Consider the following 22,876-nt stretch of genomic DNA (forward strand, 5'->3'; position numbering starts at 1 on the left):
AAGAGTATTTACTTGTTTGAGACATCATATTATAAACTAACTTATAATAAATATTTTTTTTAAATGTAGTGACACAGAAGCCTAAACCAAAAATAGCACCACCCCTTCAGCTGTCCCACTAGTTCTCCAGTAGTATAAATAGTGTTTGCCACTCTATACTTACACTGCAGCAATAATGACAAAGCCTATGGATAAATGATGCCGCCTGGGCTGTGCTAAACTTGGCAAATTCATTCATGAGGGATCACCCAGGACTCCAAGAGCAGCACTACGTATATGACACCTGCTGCCTCCCCACTGCAAGGCCCCCTCTGGGGAAGTGAGAGTCAAAGTCACTTCCGAGCCCACAAACTGAATTTAAAGAGCGCAAATATTCTATTTCAGCACCTTTAAATGTCACAACTTCTTTTCCTCAATAACAGCAAAGTAATAAAAGTGCCTGAAACACAGCCAGGCAGAAATCAAGATGTTCTATGCTCTGGAAATGGCATTTTTACACCAAGGGAGCCTGTAATAGAAATGGAGCTGATGGAGAACAATGGGATGAGAACAGATTGGTCATGCACAAGAAAACATCACCTTGATACTGGGCATAGGTGAGGGCCCAAAGGCTTAGTCAGGGAAGAGCCTCAGATTTGAATCTTGGCACTCATCCAAAACTGCATTTGAGGTTTGCCTTCTGAAACATGGTAAGGGAAAAGCAATCCTGAAAGCATCCATTTATTTTGTGTGGCTGAGGGCTGGAAGGAAGACAATGTTGTGCTAAAACAAACAAGAAAAAGATGCTTCTACGTATTTGATTGTGGCTGAGTCCTCCCCACACTCATAAACATACCCGGCCAACATTTGCACTGCCTGGTTCTCAGAGCCACCACCGTGTCCTCCCGGCAGGGGAGAAGTATGGTGTGTTGGTCTGCTGAGCCCTTACCCTTCCAACTGGCCTGTTGAGTTCCTGCAGCCTCCTAAAGCTAATATTTTCTAAGAATAAGTATTACTGACTGAAAAAACACTTCTTGTTTCAACCAGAATCTTTCCATCTGGACCATTCATCCTTTCATAGCAGTAAATTGACTAAGATATATACTGTAAATATTTTCAGTTTGTTTTTAGCCTTTGTTGAAATATTTGGGTTTTTCATTCTCCTTAATGTATTACTTTTGTTTACATCTCCCAAAATCCATATAATCCTCCAGAAGGCATTTCTTCCCTTTTGTTCCCTTGCAGTGAAAAAAAATGAGCCTGCCCCTTTATTACATTAGCAATGACCAACTGTGGCTAAATGGCTCCTCTTGATACACAGCAGCTAAAAATCTGCCTCTCTAAATATATTGATGTAAAAGCAGAAAGCCCTGGTGGTGGAATTAAAACCTTTTGTCATAATGGAGTAGCAAATACTCTGCAAAATGTGCTCCATTCCAAAGGTTAGATTATCCTTACAACCCATGGCAGAGCAATCCCTGGTAAAGCAAATCCGAGGGCATCCTGACAGAGCCAAGCTGATCGCTTCTGTGACAATCACCTAAATCCTCGCCTTGCTTTGTGGTGACACGGAACGTGGACACTCACGGAGCTCTTCTCGCTCCTCTGGGAGCTCCCATCGGGGCTGCAAATGTGCTGCTCTAAGGTTTGCTCCCACCTGATGAGAGGTCTGGGTAAGAATGCTCCAGCAGCCACAATAGCCTCTCCTGTATGTTGACCTAGGACGTGGTGACCAAAACAAGGAAAACATAAAGCAAAAATGTTGCTTGGCTAATGTGTTCCCAATGCGCTTAGAGCAGGATGTCGAGGAAAGGAAACCGGAGGCCTTTTAAATAACAAAATCAGCTTGGGGGAGGACTGATTTATCTAATCCTTGCTCTCCGTATCTGGGTCACTTTAAATAGTCTGATGATTAAAAGGTAGCTCCTCCTTGCACGAGGGCCCCTATACAACGCAGCGGTCAAAATACAACCTGCAGGCAATACGTTCTGTTGTAAACTCAGTGTCAGGAATTTTAAAACAGAAGGGAATCATTTCTTTCCTAGGTAACTCCAGGGTCTGACAGATCTCTTTCAGTTCCAGTTCCCAAACAGGAGCAGATTGTATTTCCTCGTTTTGCCTTCTACTTTTCATCCTTGTACCTCAGTCACTTGGCTTTTGTCAAAGCGCCTCATCCTAGGACGTGCAGCTCTCCACAGGAGGCTTTTCTTGACCTTGTGTGGAATGGAGGAATGTCAGGACAGACCCATTCCCTAAGGAAGGCATGGTCAGGACAGCTCAGCATCACTGCTGCAGGGACAGTCTACAGGTACACTCAGTTATGAGGATTGCTGCAGTCAGGCTATCAGCACATTTGGAAGTGATCTCACATGGATTTCCAGTGATCAGACATCTCTGATGCTGTGCACCAGTCACATGGTCCAGGATGACTTAAAGGGAAAACAACAGGGACAAAGAGTGATTTATCAAAGGAAAGGGTTGGACTGACTAAATCTGGTGATATTTCTTCCACCTAAAGAAAATTCAAGAACTCACATAAGAATTCCTAATATGTCAAAAACGTAGATCTCATTGAGAGGAAGAGCATAAAAAATACTTACTTTTCTAATGCACAAGCAACAACTAAGACTAGGTTTGGGGTAAAGAGATGATGCAGCAGTGGAAGAAGGGTAACACTGGGCTCAGTGAAAGTGTGTGTGATGAGGGCATGGGTGTGAGTGGATGGGACTGAAGTGAGTAGCCAGTCCCACTTCCATGGGTTTACCCGATGGAACATTCCAGTGCTCCCTGAAGACTATCTCAAATTCCCACTGAAATTCAGAAGTCCTTGGAGGATCACCCACCCAAGGGAATACATAGTTCAGCGTGGATGGCATCAATCGGCAGTCCATGGGCTGGACCTTGTTCTGTTCCGCAAGGAAACACAAAGCGCAAAGGGGCAGCCTGGAACACCCCGGTGGATCTGTTACCTACTGTGCATTCCCGTTCATACTGTTCCTGTATTATCAACAAGTCCAGCCTGGTCAGATCTACACAGTGCCAAAGTCATGGCCAAATCAAGGAGAGAAATTGCAGAAATCAAGTTTTCACTGGATGATACCTGACTTGATCTGCTCACTGAACTCTGTGTGGAGTCAACCAAGCAAAGGGCTTCTAGATACTCATTATATACATCTATTTACTATTTATAATTTTTAGCAAAACGCACTTCTAACTAAGCCAAAAAATTCCACACTTGTCCAATCCTAGGTGGAAATATGACAGCAAAGAGCAGCATCCTGCAGACCTCTGGCCATTCTGGGTGTGCCCTTGTCCCAGCCTTTGCCTGAAACACGCTCCAGGAAGATGCGAGCTCTCAAACGACACACACGCAACTGGAAGCGGAGTCACTCAATTAGTAATCACTGTGCAATTAGGCTTCATATCAAAATAGAAATTACTTCTCTAAAAATAGCAGTGATGACATGTTAGCTCAAAAGGAACAGAGTTTTTAAAAGAGGAAGATTAAAAAAATAACAGCTCTGAAAGCCAACAAAAAACTGAAGGGCAAACCAAAGTAATCTAATAGAAACCCAAAATCTATAAAATCAGAGCCCAGAAGGCTTAACAGCCTCAGATAGCACAGATGGGGTTTGTAAACCCAGTGGTTACAGTGGGTTTAATAGCATTTCCTGAGATAATTCTGTTATTTTGCTGTTGCAAGGAACTGGAAAATGAGTGTGGTGTTTCAGATGTCATTGCTTGTAAGTTTTGATAAAGGCCAGTGTTTTTATGCAATTTAATGGAGAAAATGAAAGGAAAAACAATAAACTGAACAAGCTCAAGTTGCAACTATTCCTTTATCTACCAATTCACCTTCAGAGAAGAAATTTTGTCACTATGGGAAATTGCCATCACTGAAAACAAGAATGGCCTTGACAGATACTGAATTCTTTAAAGAAGAAGTGATGCAGCAACCAGAGTAACTGTTCTGGCACTAAGTCACTACCAGCAAATGGCATTTCACAGGGGTCTAAAAAAAAATAAAGTGTGAAATAAGAGAGATATCAAGGAGAAGATGCAATACACCCTCAATAGCAACAATTGCTGCCAGAAGATTCAAGGGTGACAATATGGCACCTATTTTTAAAAATGGAATTGCAGGAAAATACAAAAATGAGAAACTGAGCATTTCAGCTATAATTTCTTACTTTTCCATTTTACCTTTAATTTGTATTTTTGTTCATATCTCACTTTCTTGATTAAGCTCTTTCCCGATATATTTTTATTCTTCTTTTTTTCATCAGTGACATGTTTCCAGTCAAGAAAACCTGAGATTTTAAGAATTCAAGCACATTCTGTTCAGTCATTCTTTTTCCTAACTTCATATTTTTCTTTTTTGACCAGCTGTAGTTAGGTATGTTTGAACCTTACTTCATCTGCTATCGTAAACCACATGTCTATTCTCTATTAATTTTGGAGTTTCTGTTTTTTTCTCTGTAACATTTATTTTCTATGACACGTCAATGCAACCATGAGCAGAGGGACAGCATTCATCAGCTTCACTCCATTCATGGGGCATAAAAAAGTTACTTTATAATTAAGGGACACCTTCCACTGGAATGTCTCCCTTGGCAGAGGCAGCAAGAGCCTCTGAACGTCTCCTGCCTGAAGCAGCTATTACCCATCTTATCCACCTCTTCTGGAAAAGCACAGCAGGCCAGAAAGACACAACCCAAAGGCCCAAAGCTGGATGACACCACACTAAGGACTCTCACTCCCGGTCAATCAACAGGACTTGTTTAATTAAGACAACAAGGCACAAAGGCAGGACATCTGTATCCCAGCAGTTCCAGTCCATCCAGCCAGGAGGCAAGCAGTGAGCAGCAATGGGGAAAATGTCCTCCATCAGATTAACTCAACTAAGTCAAGTAGGAAATGCCTGTTAACAGCTCTGTGTACATTACACAAAGCATCTTGTGCTAATAATAAATGTCTTTTAAACTAGAATACTATAAAAAGTAATATCTGTGAACACATTTTCCAATCCTAGTTGAATTTTCTTTTTTTAATTTAGAAAACCTAATTTGTTTTTTCCACATAAGGAAAAGTCTTTAGGAAGACTTTTTGAGGAATAATGTTTCATGAAAGTATTATTTTTTAACTATAGTTTGTCTTACCATGCTCAAAACATTAAAGACCTTTTTATGTTCTAATACACATGAAAAGGCTGATAAATGTATAAAGAAATCACCCAGCTTCTTCATTATGAAAGAGGTTTGCTAAATTTTTGAACAAAGGAACTACATTTCTTATCTTTAATGGGAATAGAGCATGGGGAGCAACAGACCATCAGCTGTCCTGAGAGAGTTCCACAATTTTGGGGCAAAAAGCATAATAAAGAATATGTTTTTAAAATCCTGGAGTCAGACAACTGAAAATTTTTTCAGTTTCTTTCTCTTGACTTAAAATGTGCTAAAGGAACAGATGAACATTCATTTGGTAAAGCCGTTTATTCATCTCCTGCTCTCTACTTACCTTACCCTGTCCATGGTGAATGTGTAAAATCACACAACAGGAAACCCTCCAGGTCCCAGTTTCTCAGGACTGGCTAAGCAAGGTGTGGAGCTGGTGCTAGGAAAACATTGGGTTTTTTGAAAGTGTCACCAGCCAAACGCTTCAGAATGATGCAGTTTCTTTATCTATACCATCTGTTCAGCCCCTTATAGCTACAGACAGCTGCTAGAATTAAGGCAGCATTTACAAACATGAATCAAATTATTCATTTAATAAATGGTTCTTAATCCTAATCAAAGGAAATAATGGGTAAGGGAGACCACCCTGTCCTCTGGTGTGTTTTGGAAGAGCAGACAAGTTTCATGTCAGTGGAAATAAGAGAGCAAATAAATAAGAGCAAATAAGAGTGGAAATAAGAGAGTTTCTACAGTTGGTTTTCCTGCCAGGATGAGATGATTTTATCCAGTTCAAATGTACATCGCAAACCTTTGACTGAAATTCTTTCTGATCACATAAGGAACGAGTGTGGAAGCCTGGAGTAAGTTATCTGCAAACCTTCAGCCAAAAAATAACCATAAAAAGCAATTGTACAAATCAAGCCCTGAGAAATTATCTTCTTCATTACTGCTCACCAAATTCCACTCAAATACAATATTTATATACTTTGGAATCTTTTAGAAATTCTTAGCATGCTTCTATAAATTGTTTCAGAAATTTTTCCATCACCAACAGTAGGAGTTCCTGTATCACACAATGAGCATACAATGGCTTCAATTCAGTATTTACTTTTATTCTACTTATAAGAGAATGCCTCCATTTGCTTGATTTGTCAGGCTTGGATGTTTAGAGGCAGTGTCTAATATCTCAGATCTTATAAGAGCTCACAAAAAAACTTTCAGAAGTGAGAAGGGAAAAGGGCATCATACCTGAGATTGTGCATTAATATTGGCTCCTTCCTTCACCAGAACTTTGACAACTTCAGCTTGTCCTGCTAAGGATGCAATGTGCAGGGCTGTATTCCCTTTCTGTTGGAGGAAGGGGGGAAATGCAAGATGTTATTACCCTTCCTCAGGAACCACTTCGATCAGCAGGTTTTTACAGCATTCATGTGCCTGTGCCTGTCTGTGGAAAGGCTAAAAGGAAAACATTATCCCACAGGTGTTTTTTCCACTGTGCCCATGGGTGAAAACCCTCTGGATATGAAAAAGTCGATTACTGATTTTCACAGATTTAAAAACTTCTACTATTTGGAGCTATACTAATTCTCCTTAAGATAAGGAGGACCTGTCACTGGAAATAAGGAAAATCTAGCATTGCTAAAAACTTCTAAAGCTTCCCCTGTATTACACTACAAATTATATTTTCCTCTTCATTTACTACCAATGAGCTTCAGCAAAGACAACTCCCAGGCCATAACCAAAACAACAGTTTAAATATCAATGCAGTATGTATATTACCCTCTTATTTTGTACTTTTTGGGGTCTTGTCTCTATTTCTCGTACGTATTGAATAAGCTCAGAGACATGCATTGATTACCTTAGTGGCAGAATCCACAGCCGAGCCTCGTTCCAGCAATTCCTGTACCAGTCCCACGTGGCCTTCTTTGGCTGCCAGGTGCAGAGCATTGAGCCCATTCTGTAAGCACAAGGGCCAGATCCATTACAAATATCAGATACACATTCCTCCCTCACCCTGGGATAAGGAGAAGATTAGGAGCTGGAATACTATTACATCTCTTAGCTGACTGTCTGCATAAGTCAGATACTTTGGACATGGCTATTTAAGCTCAGGCTCTGTGGGACAAACTTCTCTGATAACATTTTTCTCATAGCAACAAATTAATCAGAACAAACTGTATTTTGTGAGTATCCAGAACAGAGTCCTTATTTTCTAATAACTTGCCATTACCACAGACTTCTACCTTGGGCATCTCCATGGAGCCCAGTATTTCAAAACTTGAGCATATTTCTGCCTCCCTTTACTGTAACCTTATGCAGCCCTGCTGAGGTTCTATCAATACTGAGAAATCACAGGACTTAGCTAAATTTACACAGGATGTGTCTACTCAACCAGGGTTATTCCATGCTAACGCAGCCACCCTCAACCCCTGTCTCTCCTCTGGGATAACTGGTATCAAATAGAAACCCAAGAACACAAGCAGGCCAAAACAGATCACTGTGGATCACTTTTGACTTGCAAATGGATTCTTCATCTGGCACTTCTGCTGGTGTCTGATGAGCATGTCTTCACTAAACCTTGAGGGTTTACAGTCTCAGTCAAAAAGGAAAAGAAAATTAATTAAATAAAAGCTAGGATTATTGAAAACATAACCTAAGAAAGTCAGCAGCGAAATCTTCTCTACATTAAAACAGGAACAGGACACTTTATCTCTTACAAACTCCTGCCATGAAACTTGATCTCCTTTTTCCTAGTATTTCCCTTCCACTCAAGGAAAAAAATTCAATTGCAGTCTATTGTAGCTGAATTGCCAACCTGTTTTTCACAATCCTAAGGTATTTTTCATGCTACATCAGGTAGGTGACAGTGACAAATACTGCCATTCCCTCCAGCATTCTCCTGGTTTCCATATTGCAGGCATCAGGAGCAATGCTCAGGTGTTTGAGTAACCAGCAGCAAATTCAGCACTGTGTAATTTTTATCACTTTGCTTGTCTCTGAGTAGTTCAGAACCATTTCAATAGTGAAATAAACAGGCAGCTTTCTGGCTTTTATTTGTCCATTCACAGAGGCAGCTGAAGCCTGTAATTCCCAGTGGGATTTTAAAGTACTTAGCACTTCACAGGAGGTATTTGATGGGAGTGGGTCCAGTGGCTTCAGACACAGCAATCCAAATGCATTTCTGCACTAACTCCGTTTGATTCCACATCCATGTAAGCAGCACAGGCAGACACAAATTCAGAAGTGGAACTATGAGAAAAGCAAAGGAGCTAAGGGAAGGCCACAGTCACCGGCTGCCAAAAGCAGAGGAGCACCCTTCTGCAGCCTGGTAGTTAGGAAATGTTAATGAGAAATGTGGTTTCAAACCCCATTATGTGGGAAAAGCTAGAGCAACCAGAACATCCTTATGCCAGAAGAAACACTCCTACTATGGAGCTGCAGAGCCCAGGAGTGGCAGCAGTGCCATGCCCTGGTCAAGGATAAATCCTTAGCCAAAAATATGTGGTGAGGTTGACCACAATCATCAGGATGAGGAATACTGCACACGTCAGGGAATATTTTGCAGGCTGAACATGTTTCAGAAAGCTCTGCTCTTTCTTGGTTTTTAACCTCAGCTGAGTATCAACTAAATGTAATTACTGCCTACAGAGACTGAGAGCTTTCAAATATAGTATTTTGTGGGGAAACACACAGTGTTCTCCTCACTGTTTCAGAACAAAGATCTGTCCTCCTATCTGATCTCACAGATTTTGTCATCGACACTTTCTGTAGGAATCCGAAGGGCAGCTTGTCCTCCTCACAGTGTACACAGCTGAATTATTGCTGTGACATGTTATGAACCTTCCTCACTCTTTGGGAACAAACAGCAGAGAAACTGCAAAATTCATGGCCCATAAATGCATCTGAATGCAAAAGATGAGGATAAGCCTCTGGTTTAGTTTACCATGTGCCAAAATATGGAGAGAGCAAGGCTTGTCCCAGTGCTTTTCTCTAAAAATACTTGTATTCCTACCTCTGAGCCTCATATTTGTTGATGCCACATTAGGCACCTGAAAGTTGATATAGCTTGCATAAGTTAAATTTCTTTGCAACACAGGACTTCTTCTTGAGTAATAAAAACATGAGTAAAATTAATAGTTGAAGTCCAGTAAAAAAGCTTACAGGAAGAAACTCTAACTTAAAAATAGCACTACAGACATTCAAATTCTATAATTCCTTAAATAAAGCAAGCTGGGGTAAGCAGTAGCAAGCCCTGCACTTTAAATGCTGAGGACCAGCACAACTGAAGCCTTAAAGCAACTTTTGTTCTCTTTCTCCCTAATCAGAACCAACGCTGCAATTATTTCCCAGCCCACGTGGCTGATCCCTGCTACTTCTGATGATGGAATCTCAGATTTAATCAATGCAACTCCTCCGTTCCTGTCAACTGGATTTTTGTAGTTCAGAACAACAAAGGTTTCTGACACGTCCCTTTTTCTCTCCCCTGCCCACTAAAAAGTTGGGGAGGGTGAAATTAGTTGTCTGCTAAGCAAAACTGTGCCGTGTAAGGACAAAGCCTGCATATGCCGTAACTGCCACTCTTTTGGAGACTCCTTGCTAATTTTCACCCTCATCAAATAACATAATACTAAGCCTTCAAGCTGCTTCTTGTTCCCAAGTGTTTTCCTGCAGTGTCTGATTGCCTCAGTTCTCTTTCTCCTCTACCACTGAGGCAGAGATGTCAATGTTTTCTATCCCATGGAGTGCTACAAACATGCACGTACACCGACTGCTCACTGCACTTCCCACCCTGCCACCCTAGGTATTTTCACCACACTGGACAAGTCCAGGGATTTCTTGGGCATCCTAAAAATCACCAGCCTATTTTAAGCCAGTCCAAAGTCTGATTCCCCATAAGACAAGTACTGACACTGCTCTTCTCTGGAAATCACCCAAAAATATTCCCTACTACCTCTGCCTTTGTATTCAGTTGCCTCACGGAGCAATCCTCATGCAATGGAAGCTCTTTCATCACTGCCTGGCTCAGCATCAATCCTGCTGTGCCATTTACTCCTTCTGGGACATCACCCACATCCAACACCTCCTCCCATTCCTGCCTAACCCTGCTGTGCCAAAGCAAATTGACACCATGGAAAAGCAATGTCTTGACAGAGCAACAGATCAACCTGTAGTTCAAAGGACATTTTAAACCAGCCGAGTCAGTGCTCTGTGGGCTTTTACAGCCTTCCCTCTAAGCTCAGCTCTGTGTGACAGGTATAGACAATAACTTGGCAGTCCTAGAAAGCTCAGCTCACCTTCTGCTGGTGAGACTTAGTGAGGATGATAAAGAACTTAAAACATAGAAATAGGGAAAAGAAAGTGTTTGAAGAAGTGGGGAAAAGGTTCCATGATAACAGCCCAATAGCAAAAGCATAACTTCAAAACTTGATGAAAATTAAAAAGCTTTTGTGACTAACTCTGCATGGTGGCGTTAACTCCTTTTGCCAGCAGAGGCAGAAACTAGAAAGCAGTACTACAGCCTTTGTTAAACTCAAATACTTTTCTCTCTTTAATAGATGGCTCTGCAAACTGTCCTCTGAATAAAACTCTTGGGGAAGTAAAATGCGCATGTGGCAACCTCTTTTCAAGAGAGGTTTGGGAAAGGGCACATAAGAGAGCTAGGCATGGGATTCTGAAGTCCAAATGTCTGCAGAAGTTTTTCCTAAAAATATCACAAAGAAATTAAGTGGACAGTGGAAAAAAAGAAAAAAAGCAAAACATTATCAGGTTATGAAAATTCTCCCTTTATGTTGCTTTGTAGTCTAGGAAGTCAAGAAACTGAATTAACTTATGGAGTGACATCAAATGTGGTGCTGCTGACCTCATTATGCTACGGTGCTCCTCCAGACTATAGCTGGCACTGCGGGGAAAGGCAGCGCCTTCCCACATGGAGGGAGGGAGTAATTAACAGCTGTGCTCTGTCTCACTGTCACCAAAGGAACAGAGACCAACCCAATTAAAACGAAGCCAACAAAACGAGAGCAAAAGCCAAACTGACAGAAATTCAAAACCCTTGGAGCTGGAGGCCCCCAAAACTGCCTAATACTTGAACCCTGATCTCTTCGAGGCATTAGACTTCACAGAGAAGCACAGAAAAGTTCTCCAAAGCAAATGCCAATGCCCATTGCGTTTTTCCTTCCAAGACATCACCCTGAAAACTGACAGGTCTCCAAAGACAAGATGTTATTTTATGTTGCCTTTGGATCCCCAATTCCGTCTGGAAACTCAGCAGGCAGCTGATGAATTCAGAACAGCCAGACTTTGGGGTCTAACTCCTGCTGAACCTTGGGCTGCGCAAGGGCACAGTGTAACATTGGCTTTGCCAAGCAACGTTTTGGACATGATGCAGGAGCGAGTTGTTTCCTCCTGCTACATTAACCAGAAACAGTAACCACCTCCTAAAAAATTACATTTGTATCATAGAAAAACAGCTTTAAAGGAAACACGCACTCCCAATAGCTATTGGTCATCCATGCTATAAAATACCAGGAATTAGATGTTTTTAAGGGACTCTTTATAAAACCGGGGAATGTTATCCCCCGACATTTCTAACTCTCTCCAGAAATAAACAGAATTGATTTATGATTTTCAGAATAGATGACAGTGCTTGAATTCAGATTAAAGTAAGCAATTCCATAATAAGTGAATTTGTTGTGATGGTAGCATTCAACAAAGAATATTTAAGTAATATCTAATTATTAACTATATAATTGTTTCCTTAACTACTCTTTGTGATCAGTATATCCAGAAACATTAAGCTCCATCATATTTTGGCAACAGTTGTACTGGGAAAATACTTTGATTTTCTATAAAGACATATCACTCTGAAAATTCAGGATCTGAGGAGAAAACATTGAAACTGAAGAATCTCCTGGTGTTCTCTCCTTTCAGGAAAGCTTATATTTAACATTATGTATGGTTTTCTCAGATGAGATCAAATCTAAAAATAACATTTTACTGAAAATACCCTGCACATACAAGGCTTCATTTTTAAAAGAGTATTGAGATATCTCACTCTTAAAAATAAAATACACCCCTGCATTTTGCACAGACTGTGTCTGCTTCCCCTCTTAGACAGCTGGAACACAATGCCATGGACAGCCCTGTCAAACCCCGAGGAGGAGACAAAGGAGGAGGAATAATCTGAAGGCTGCAGTAGCAGCTGCCAGGGCTTACTCAATATTCCCCTGACCTCTAGCAGAGGCAGTGATCAGAAGAAGCACTGAGGGTCTTAGTCACCAAAACCCTCTGTAAGCAACTTTATACAGCCCCAGACCTGGAGCCTGCCAGAAGCTGAATGCTTGGTTGTGCTCAGTGGATCCTGAAAGCTCTGATCTCACCAACACAGAGCAAGAGGGGCTGTGTCACCAGCTGCAGGCAGGAAGCACTTTCCACAGAAGATAAATCTGCAGCAACCTTTGTCATATTCCTCCCATAACCAGCAAGAGAATATGAACAGTGGGGAAAATATCCTTGTAACACTGCAAAGTAATTATCACATTAATTCTGCTCTGTCCTGGGGGTGAATCTCTTCAGTAATAATGGTGCATATAATAAAGGTGGAAAACTTGCTGGATCTATTTGAACATAACAACTTGAGTCTAGCTTTACTCTCTCCTAACTGGGCAACTTGAAGTTTGCCAGGTCATGTTCCATATAGCTTGGGAAGTTTTTCCTTGACAGCAAGTCTTTTAAAGGAAACCTTCTCCTAGACAGTAAGACAAGAACATTTCTGCATGTTTTCAATAAGTAGAACATGAAAAGCCCCAGCTCTTATCCTCCTCATCATTAAATTCCTTGGCACAGCAAACAGATCTGCTCTCACTCCTGTGCCCCAGCTTCCATTTGACGCATGCCTGCTTTAATCATCTGCAGCTTTCCTTCAGCAGGGAAGGTGATGGTGCCAAATATTTTAGGTGATTTCTTTCCTCATTCTCTCATTTACTCTTTTTTTTTTTCCCCAAAAAAGAAATAGTGGTCACAATTCTGGGGTTTTCCTTCCAAATGGCATAGTCATTGTCCAGTTAGTAGTCATTCTGATCAAATCTAAGAGTTAGGGCAAGGCTGGGCACCATAAAGTCTGAGCTGTCAAATTCCCCATCAAAGAAACTGCAGTGATTTTACTAGAAAGCCCAGACATTTCCCAGAACGGATGCAGACACTTTTTTGCATATTTATTTTAAGTCACAGTTAAGAGTCTTACTAAACTTGATGGTTCTAGTCACTTAAATAAACCTTACAAATGTAGGTCCTTAAGCTATGAAGCCAAAGTAATTGGACTTATATGACAGAACTACAAAAGAGCCAAGCCAAAATATTGTATCACGTTACAGTCATATCAATGGTGAAACTTTAATAGTCTATTTTTACAGCAGTAGTAACTTTCCTGAAAGAGAAGACTATGTTAAATGCAGCATTAAAGTACCTTTTATGTTATGTTGTAGATATGGTTGACCAGTGATAAAAACACAATTAGTTTTGTGAAACAAGGTGAAAGCCCATGGCTACCCCTTTAGCCGTCTGAGAGTAACCAGAACTGCACTGCCAGGGCAGGTAAGTGCCAAGATTTTAATCTGCTTGGGCACGAGTTATTTGTGCAACTACAACTACACCCACTCAAGTGCTTACCTGCCCCCTGAGACCTCACAAAAATAACAAGGGAACTCTCAGACTCCCACACCTGAGCTCTCAGGAGATCAGGTGCTTCACGTGGGACAGCTAAGGGAAATCCATGGACTGAGCATTGCACATTCTTTACCCTGCACAGCAGGATAAAGACATAAATCACATTTCTACAGTGCCCAGATTTCTTGTCATTCACTCTTGCAAACTTGTGTCCATCAAATATCTTACCTGATTACAGGTGTTAATGTCTATTCCACTTTTCAGGTATTCCACAACTTTGTCCAAATTGCCAGCTCTGGCAGCTCGGAGAAAGCTTGCATTGCTGTCAGACTGTAAAAAGAGAAGAAAGAAAATTCTCCAATTAGACCCTGCTTAAGGCCAGAGTGGAACTTCATCAGTGGTGAAAGACTTCCACATTTCATGCTGCAGGAGAATAATACCATGAAACAACTGAGTTTGAATTATATCTGCATTAATTAGCATATTTAAATTAGGCAATAATGGCACAAGAGAACTGCAGACCTGTCAGAGTGAGCAAAATAGAGCAATAATTGCTGACATTCCAAATTGAGCAAGAACTATAAAAAAAAACCCAAAAAACAAAAAACAAAAAACACCAATGAACAAAGCATAAATCATAGTAACTGATATTGTCAAATTGTCAACAAGACAAAATAAATGTGTTAACTTGCTAACTATAGTTTTCTGGGGAATTATATATAAATATACGATCTCTTTATATATGTAATTTGATATATTATTCATGCATTTATGTATGTTGCTCATAGATTTGTATATATGATTTACAGATTTAGATCTATTATTTTTAGCTATATATGCTCAAAGGGCGCAGCACTGCACATGTAGCTAACCTCAGAACAAAGAGGATGAAGTACTCAAAGCGGCTGAGTATCTAAATCCAGGATCACGTTGTAAACATTCCCACCCTTAAACTGCGTGCACTCACGTGTTAAAAAGAGGTTTAAAATCCTATAAAAATGTGTGTTCATTTTTCAGCCAGGCTGTGGGATGTACTGTCAAGCAATGCAGCGTGGAAGGCCCCAGCGCTCTTGCGTTTGTCTGTGACTGTGACACAAAACTGCATTGGCTGCTCGAAACCAGCCCAGACCCGGACGTTCCCACAGAGGCAAACTGGCTACGGAGAGACCCGAGCCCAGCAGACAGACCCGAGCCCAGCAGACAGGCCCGAGCCGTGGTACAGAATGGGCGTTTGGGAGCTCCCAGGGACAGCAACAACAGTCCCAGCTCAATGGAGCGAGCGGAGCGAGTGCGAGGAGCAGGTAAAAAGCACGAGAGCCTGTCTGGGGTGTGAGCCCAGGGGCAGAGGATGGCCTGCATCGGAGCTGGGACTCACCTTTCCACAGGATCATCTCCTGCTGAGCGTGCTCCCAACCAATCCCACCTCCCTGTCACAAACGCCGGGCAGAGCCGCTCCTTCACATCATGAGAATATCCTAAAAGCCTCCCACTTCCAGCCACTTATTTCAGCTGCCCAATCCATTCCAATGCATTTATTTCGCTCACCCTGCTTATCATACTGCTCTAACTCACTTCACAATCCCCGATTCCAACCTATTTTAATCTGCAGCAGATGGATGTCATCAAAATGAGCCTCCTTGCAACTGTGCTCCATGCCAAGACAAAAATATTCTCTTTTAAATTCCGTTCAGAAAACTTCAGCACATTTTCCACATCTTTTACTGTTAGGCAAACAGACTCTTTCTAAACACACAGCAGGGGGAAAGGGAAGGTAACACAGGAATTTAGAGTGACAGAATTGGATAGTTGCAGGCCTCAGTTAGGGGAGCATTTGGATGGGGTTTGATGCCAGAGCAGGTTGTGACAGGAATCTGAAAGTTCCCTTTGAAGACTAAAGGACAGCTGTTGACAATACACCCTTTCCTGGGATGAGGATGTGCTCATAAAGACACCAAACTGTGTTTTAATGTTTAAGTATCCTTGAAAAAGATGAAGTATCTTGGTAAAAACATTAACCAAGAACAAATACCTGAGTGCATGAGGGCTAAACCTGGACACTCTGGTTGGGAAAAGCATCTTTGCCCTCAATAATACACACATTTTACATTCTTTCTCCCTATTTTTTATGCTTTACTACTATAACAATAACTTACCATTGCAAAACTCCAATCATCAACTTTATACTTTTAAAAGGTTAAGAAAGAATGATGCATCAAATTACCACCTACAAGTTTGGGTTCTTAGGGATCCAATCATCGCTTGTTTTTCTTTCACACAGAATAACATACAAAGCTAAAAATGCTGACATCTCCATTATTGCTGGAAGCTCAGATTGTAGCTAAACCCACAAAACTATATACTATTTGTTTCTGGCTAAGAAGACACAAGCAGTGCTTTCCAAGTAGATTCTCATTTCCTTGATTCAAAATTTTATTACCTCATAATCAAATTACTGCAGTGTACATCACTTCAAGTCACTTCAAAACACTTTCCATACAGCAGAATATTGATCATAATGCAGAATATTAACTTCTTGTCTACATAAAGAGTAATTCAGCAATCCGTATACTTCACATGTAAATTCCCATACAAATACCAGAGACTGGTTCCACAAAATATTTAAAAGATTTAGGACCATGTTACAAGGCTTGGAAGACTTAGGAGTACTCAGATCTGTTTTCTTTCCCAATTGGCCAAATGCAATTTTTCAGTAGGTTATCACTAGTTTGTCCTTTGTCCCATTCTTTAAATATTTTTAAAAGCATTTTTGTCAGCACTACTGTCTCAGACATTTATTCACTTTAGCACACTTCAAATTCAAATGCATTTTGACAAATTCAAACAATATTTGTTTGCAGTAAACAACAGCAGCAGTTTCCTGTAGTCTTACCGTGTCAGAAGACAATGAATTTGGATGCTGGCTTTTCCAATGGACTCCGTAATCCCTTGAAATATTTTGCTGTACAGCCCCGCACAGTCTTCAGAGCTCCCTCAGAGCCCCTCACGGCCCCTAATGGCCCTTTAGAGCCCCTCAAAACCCCACCCTGGCCCCTCACAGCCCTCAGAATCTCCCAGAGCCCCTCACAGCCCCTCAAAGCCCCTGACGGCCCCTCACAGCCCCTCAGAGTCCCTCACAGCCCCTCCTGGCCCCTCCCAGCTCTCAGAGTCTTCCAGAGCCCCTCACGGCCCCTCATGGCCCCTCACAGCCCCTCAGAGCCCCTAATGGCCCCTCAGAGCCCCTCATGGCCCCTCACAGCCCCTCAGAGCCCCTCACGGCCCCTTGCAGCCCCTCAGAGTCCCTCATGGACCCTCACAGCCCCTCACAGCCCCTCAGAGTCCCTCACAGCCCCTCACGGCCCCTCACAGCCCCTCACGGCCCCTCAGAGCCCCTCACATCCCCTCAGAGTCCCTCAAAGTCCCTCAGAGCCCCTCACAGCCCCTCAGAGCCCCTCACAGCCCCTCAGAGTCCATCATGGCCCTTCAGAGTCCCTCACAGCCCCTCACATCCCCTCACAGCCCTTCAGAGTCCCTCAGAGCCCCTCACAGCCCCTCACAGCCCCTCACGGCCCCTCGCAGCCCCTCACGGCCCCTCCTGGCCCTTTAGAACTCCTCAAAAGCCCCCCCTGGCCCCTCCCAGCTCTCAGAGTCTCCCAGAGCCACTCCTGGCTCCTCATGGCCCCTCACAGCCCCTCAGTGTTTCTCAGTGAGAGAAACCACCATATCGGTCTTTATGATTTGGTGACTGGTGAAGAAAAACTGCCAACAAACTGTCATTGAAGGCACTTCCTTTGCAAGAAAGAAGACAAAAAAATACACACCCTGAGTCCCGTGCACCATATGGTATTTATCACATCTCCTCTTCCTAAGCACACACCCCTGAGGGGTTTTCTTAGGAGTTTTACACAATGTAAGCAGATCATGCTTGAAGGCAAACGCTCTACCAGTGAGAAAAGGAAAGGTTTACGGGAGAAGAGTCCTCCTAAAGCAGCACTATGTGAGCATGAGGACGTGAGAGCCCTGTAATTTGGGAAGCCCCAAGGCTGACATGTTAATGTGCAAAGTCTCAGCTGGCAGCTCTGCCCACCACCCTCAGCCCAGTCAGGCAGAATTAAGGCTCACGTTGTGTACGTGCAGGCACTAAGGTCAGGCAATCAAATCAATACATTATAAACATGATATAAGAATATGGTATGAGGGATTAGAAAATACTGAGCTGGTATTTTATAGTATGGGATGAATTCACCATCTGTGGATTTAACCAGCTTTTTCTAATGCACTGCTCTCAATACATATACAATGATAGCACACCACAAGTCCTCACTAACTACTTTTTTTTTTTAAAAATTGTTTGCAATGCAATTCTAGTACATGATATAGATACAAAGGTAAATTTATATTAGATAACAGAAGAAATTGTTCCCTGTGAGGATGGGGAAGCCCTGGCAGAGGTTGCCCAGAGAAGCTGTGGCTGCCCCATCCCCCTGTGGCAGCAGGTGGAACTGGATGACATTGAAGGTTCATTCCTAAACCTATGACTTCTGAGGAATATTTGGTGTTATTGTACCTTTTTAAAATCTCCTGTCTTTTAAATTCCTTATGAACTTTTGACTGAGGATAGGTGATTTCAGCTATAAATAAGAATTTTCAGACCACTAGGAGCAAATAAAGTACAATATGAAAAACATCAATATAAGCTTAAGTACACTTGCTGCATGAGTACAAACATTACTTTGGAACTGCCTAGATATTGCATAAGGAAATACAAGAAATTATCAAGTGACTATATGAATAGATGACTATGGATTCTCCCTCTTTCTTGCTAATTACATTGCTGCAATTTAACCTAAATTTGAACATATATTTCAGAAAATCTCACTAAATAGATCATATATGGAAATCAGTCTTTTAATCAAATAATCAGACCTTCCCTTCTGGTTCTTCTTTCCCCACTCTAGCTGCCCTTCCTATTCCATCATGGACCACATCATTTGTTGCACACAGCACACACCTGTTTCTCAAAGACATTTTAGAGACAACTGCAAAAATAAATCTTGAAATCATATGCTGTATCAAACCCATAAAAATTTCTCCAGATATTCAAATTTGCTAGTGAAAACCAGCCTAATGCATAAGAACAAAAGACTGGGGGAATAGAAGGTTTCAGTTTTCAAAGGACAGCTTTCACCATAACATTATCCAAACCATTCAAATATTTGTTTTAAATTGTGTCTGTAGAAAAGCTATTCCTGCAGGTTGGATTTGGGTTTCTTCCCCTCCAAGTGGAATGACCCCAGTCTGTCCAAAATCAGAAATATCTCTGTGAGAGAACACAGTTCAGCACTACGGGCCCCTGAACATTTCTCATCTACTTAATACACTCTGTTAATGGAATGCTGATAAAAAGCAAATCCAAAACTGAAGCCTAATATCCCAATAATATGCTTACACCTTAATTTAACCAATTTGGTTTGTTTGTGTATTACAATGTGTATCTGAGTGGTAATAACCCTTCCAGACTTACTTTTCAAGCATGGACTTGGGTGTATACTGCTTTGATTTTATGGAGAAAAATTTATTGAGCTATAACTTTTGAAGATACTGTCCCTGATTAGAGATGAGAAAAATCTGCTTTACATAAATCAAAAAACTCAAATAGTTATCAGCTGAAAACCCTTTGATGTTAAAGTGAATCCTGTGTTATCACTGCAGGTAAAGCCAGCATTAAGCCACAATTAATCAATATGGCAGAGGTAGGTGACAGTGGTAATGCCATTTACAAACTCCAGAGTTGTGAGGCACTGCTTGTCCAACAGCTGTTTCTATAATTAGCAAAATGCTGATAGCTTGTGAACTCTTCTTCATTAAGAAACCCCTAATTGACTGGTGGCTCATCATGTTAATATATTCAGGGAATGGCTGCAGTTGAGAATTCAGCTCATGGCAGAAGGAAAGTTGGGCCTTCTAAACTCAGATTTTCATGCTTTCTTGATGTTATTCAGTACTTAAAGGTGCAAAGGGAAAAAATAACAGGTATGCAAACACATAACTTTATTATTATTTTTATTCCCTACTTTCTAAAGTGTCAGTTTAAGCTCCTACCCCTGAGAGAACCACTAAATTTGGTCCCAGTTGGCTTGGTTATTCTCTGATTTCAGGAGCCATCTGTTCCAACCAGCCATCATTTAATTGGGTGCACCTCTAAAAGCGGCACAGACCAGGTGTTACCATTGCCCAACTCACTCATCACATACGGATTTTTGCCCATTAAGGAACCTTCTTCCATACAAGCATTCAGATGTAAAAGATGGGAATTTGAATATAATGCTTTTCCTCATGGAATACTTTCTGTAAAACTTGCCAGCAAGTTTATCAGTGGCTCACATTTTATCTACTGTACACTGATTTTTTTTTAATTGAGCTGAAACTGCTGCTGATCTCCAAAGGCATCACTCTCAAAGTTGGAGCAGTGACTGCAAAGAGGCAAACGTGTTTTCATATTTTTTGCTTTTAATTAAACCCCCAGAGGAGAGTCTGAACTTGTAGTTCTGATACATATGCCATAGTGAGAGCTAAATATTCCACTTGCAGTGGCACAGGCTCAGTAATCTAACACTGATAAATGACTTAAACAAGATAATAACAGCTATAATGGACACATATTTTCCCAGTCCTTAATGAAATAACATTCATCTTCTGAAAGAAAAGAAATACTACAGTGCCTTGCTTTCAAAGCCACTTCCTTTGTCCCAAAAATATGTGTTTTCATCTCACTCATTTACTGCAAGCGATGAAGAAAGACAGAATCAGGAATCCTAAAGAAATTTCAGTATCTAAACTCCTAGGTGAACAATGGGCCCAATTTTCTTATTTCAATATCAAAACGAGAGTTTTTATCACTCAGCTTTTCCCATTCAATCGTGTACGGGCATTTCAGATCAGATTCATCCTGCTGTGTACTTTTGGTTGTATGGAATCTGTTCATGAATGGTTGAACTGAAAAGCCCGCAATTCTAAAAAAGCAGTTTTCACTAAATGAACATCATGTTCTCATAACCCAGAGCAAGTCCTTATCCAGGAAAAGAATACAACTGACCTTACAATAAACTAGTATTCGTTAAGACAAGAAGAATCCCAGGATTTGTGAGATGTGAAGATGAAGATAAGCTTTCTTATCTTCATAAGGGGTGAGAGATCACTAACAAGTTAAATATTCTCTGCCTAGATGGAGCTAATAGCATCTAGTAATTAATTGTTTTTAAATGTCAAAGATCTGTCTCCCTAGGTTGATATTGATGCTTATAAATCAGAAAAATAAAACGTTTTTTAAAGTATGTGTTATGAACCTGAATAATTTAAGGTGCTTCGAGTACTTAGGCCAGTTAATCGTAGAACATCATGAAGGATATGGAAAAGCTGGCACCACTTTTTCTGGCACTCAGCTGGAGCTGTGGCTAGAGCTGCCCTCACCACGCTGTTGCAGGCATTGTGGACACGGCCTCACACTTTGCCATGAAGATTGCTGATATTTTCAGCAAAAAATATTTTGTAATAACAAGGTGGTGAAATAGGTACAAGAAGAGAGAAAGCTTTTGTGTAACACACTGCATATGAGCCAGGATTCAAACAATCCTTGATTTCAAATCAAAACATCTTTAAACACAGAAAATGATTCCCTGACCCAGAAACCTGGGATAGAATTGACCAGATTCTTTTCAGCATGTGCTGCATTCCTCAGAATGAATATTCTCTCATTAGCTCTGCTAAGGGACGTGTAGGAGCCCAGATCCTGCATTGCCAGAGCAGGTGGTAAGGGTAATGCTGTTTGCATTTATTATATATACTGGTAAAAGCTTTCCTGTGTCAGACAAAGAGGCTGCAACCCAAAGGAGATACAGCATGCAGCAAGATTCAAGATTTAGAGTGTCCTCAAAAAATGAATTTCATTGGTATGACTGGAGATGGAAAGAACTATGGCAAAAAAAAAGAAGCTCAGAAAATAAACTAGGTTAAGTGATTTATGATTTATGCACATTATAAATAAAAAATGTATTACAAGTCCAACATATTTTCATTAACTTCCGGTGATTTCAATATTTGCATAAAACAGCTCTGTGGTGGTTTCACATCTTTTTATGAGACTGTTCTCAGAAAGCTGCATTTGAAATTTATGAAGTTTCTTATTGCTGCCACCTTATCCCAACCAACATTTTTCAGCAACATAAGGAGGAGGAAACTGCCCAGGTAACAACCTTATCTGGCTGTTCCTGCTCTGAGATCGCTTCAGACAGACACAACTGAACAATCAGTAATGCTGAGGGGCACTTCTAAGTTCTTCCAGTGGAAAAGCCAAGTTTCAGCTATTCCATCTCTTGTTATTGATAGGAAAATTCTCAATTATTCATAGGGAATTACTTTAATTTTAGGCTGGTTGTTATATTTTGGCACCTTTGACTCTTTTGCCAACTCCATGAAATTCCAGAGCTTGCAGGATACCATCCAGCCACTCTTTTCTCTCTGCTGGAATGCACAAATGCCAGATCAGTTTGGCTTTGTTTTTAACCAGGAGAAGAATAAAAGGATATTTTGGCAAACCACTTTAAACTATGCTTAATTTTTACCACATCTTCAAGTCTAATTGATCTCAAACTAAGCAGATTTAAGTTATTTGCTAAAGAGGGAGTTTAAACACACATTTGACCTTGTTCCTGAATTTGGGCCAATATTGGCAAATAGAGTAGCAGCAGCAAAGGAAGAAAAAACTAATGTAAAATCACCCCTTCCTTAGGCAAGAAGAAAATGCCTTCTATAAACCTCTTATGATCCTTAGCTGCCTCAGACATCTGTAGGAGTCCTCCCACTCCATTCATTAACTTGCCATACTGGCCTGGCTGCTGATTGTACTGTGTCAATGAAGGATTTGTGAGAACTGAGGCAAAAGTGCATAGTTTTCTATGGAAAAGAATGGAATAAAAGTCTTTTTCCCAGCTGCATGTCCCTTCCAAAGGCAGTACTCAAAATGATAGAAGTTATTTTAATCCATACTGATTTTGCAATATATC

At 41.1% G+C, this 22,876-nt stretch overlaps 1 protein-coding gene across 16 annotated transcripts in view; it reads right to left on the reverse strand.

Annotated features, from left to right (window-relative positions):
* Window positions 1-22,876, reverse strand: part of ANK2 (ankyrin 2) — a 277,794-nt gene that overhangs the window by 102,105 nt on the left and 152,813 nt on the right. For all 16 annotated transcript variants that reach the window (XM_063415409.1, XM_063415411.1, XM_063415413.1 and 13 more), the window contains 3 exons: window positions 14,046-14,147; window positions 7,012-7,110; window positions 6,402-6,500 (listed from right to left, as the gene is read on the reverse strand). In XM_063415409.1, coding sequence (XP_063271479.1) covers window positions 6,402-6,500; window positions 7,012-7,110; window positions 14,046-14,147 — 300 coding nt within the window. The remainder of the gene's footprint in view (window positions 1-6,401; window positions 6,501-7,011; window positions 7,111-14,045; window positions 14,148-22,876) is intronic.

Source organism: Prinia subflava, chromosome 18 (genome assembly GCF_021018805.1).
Source record: "Prinia subflava isolate CZ2003 ecotype Zambia chromosome 18, Cam_Psub_1.2, whole genome shotgun sequence".
NCBI lineage: Eukaryota > Metazoa > Chordata > Aves > Passeriformes > Cisticolidae > Prinia > Prinia subflava.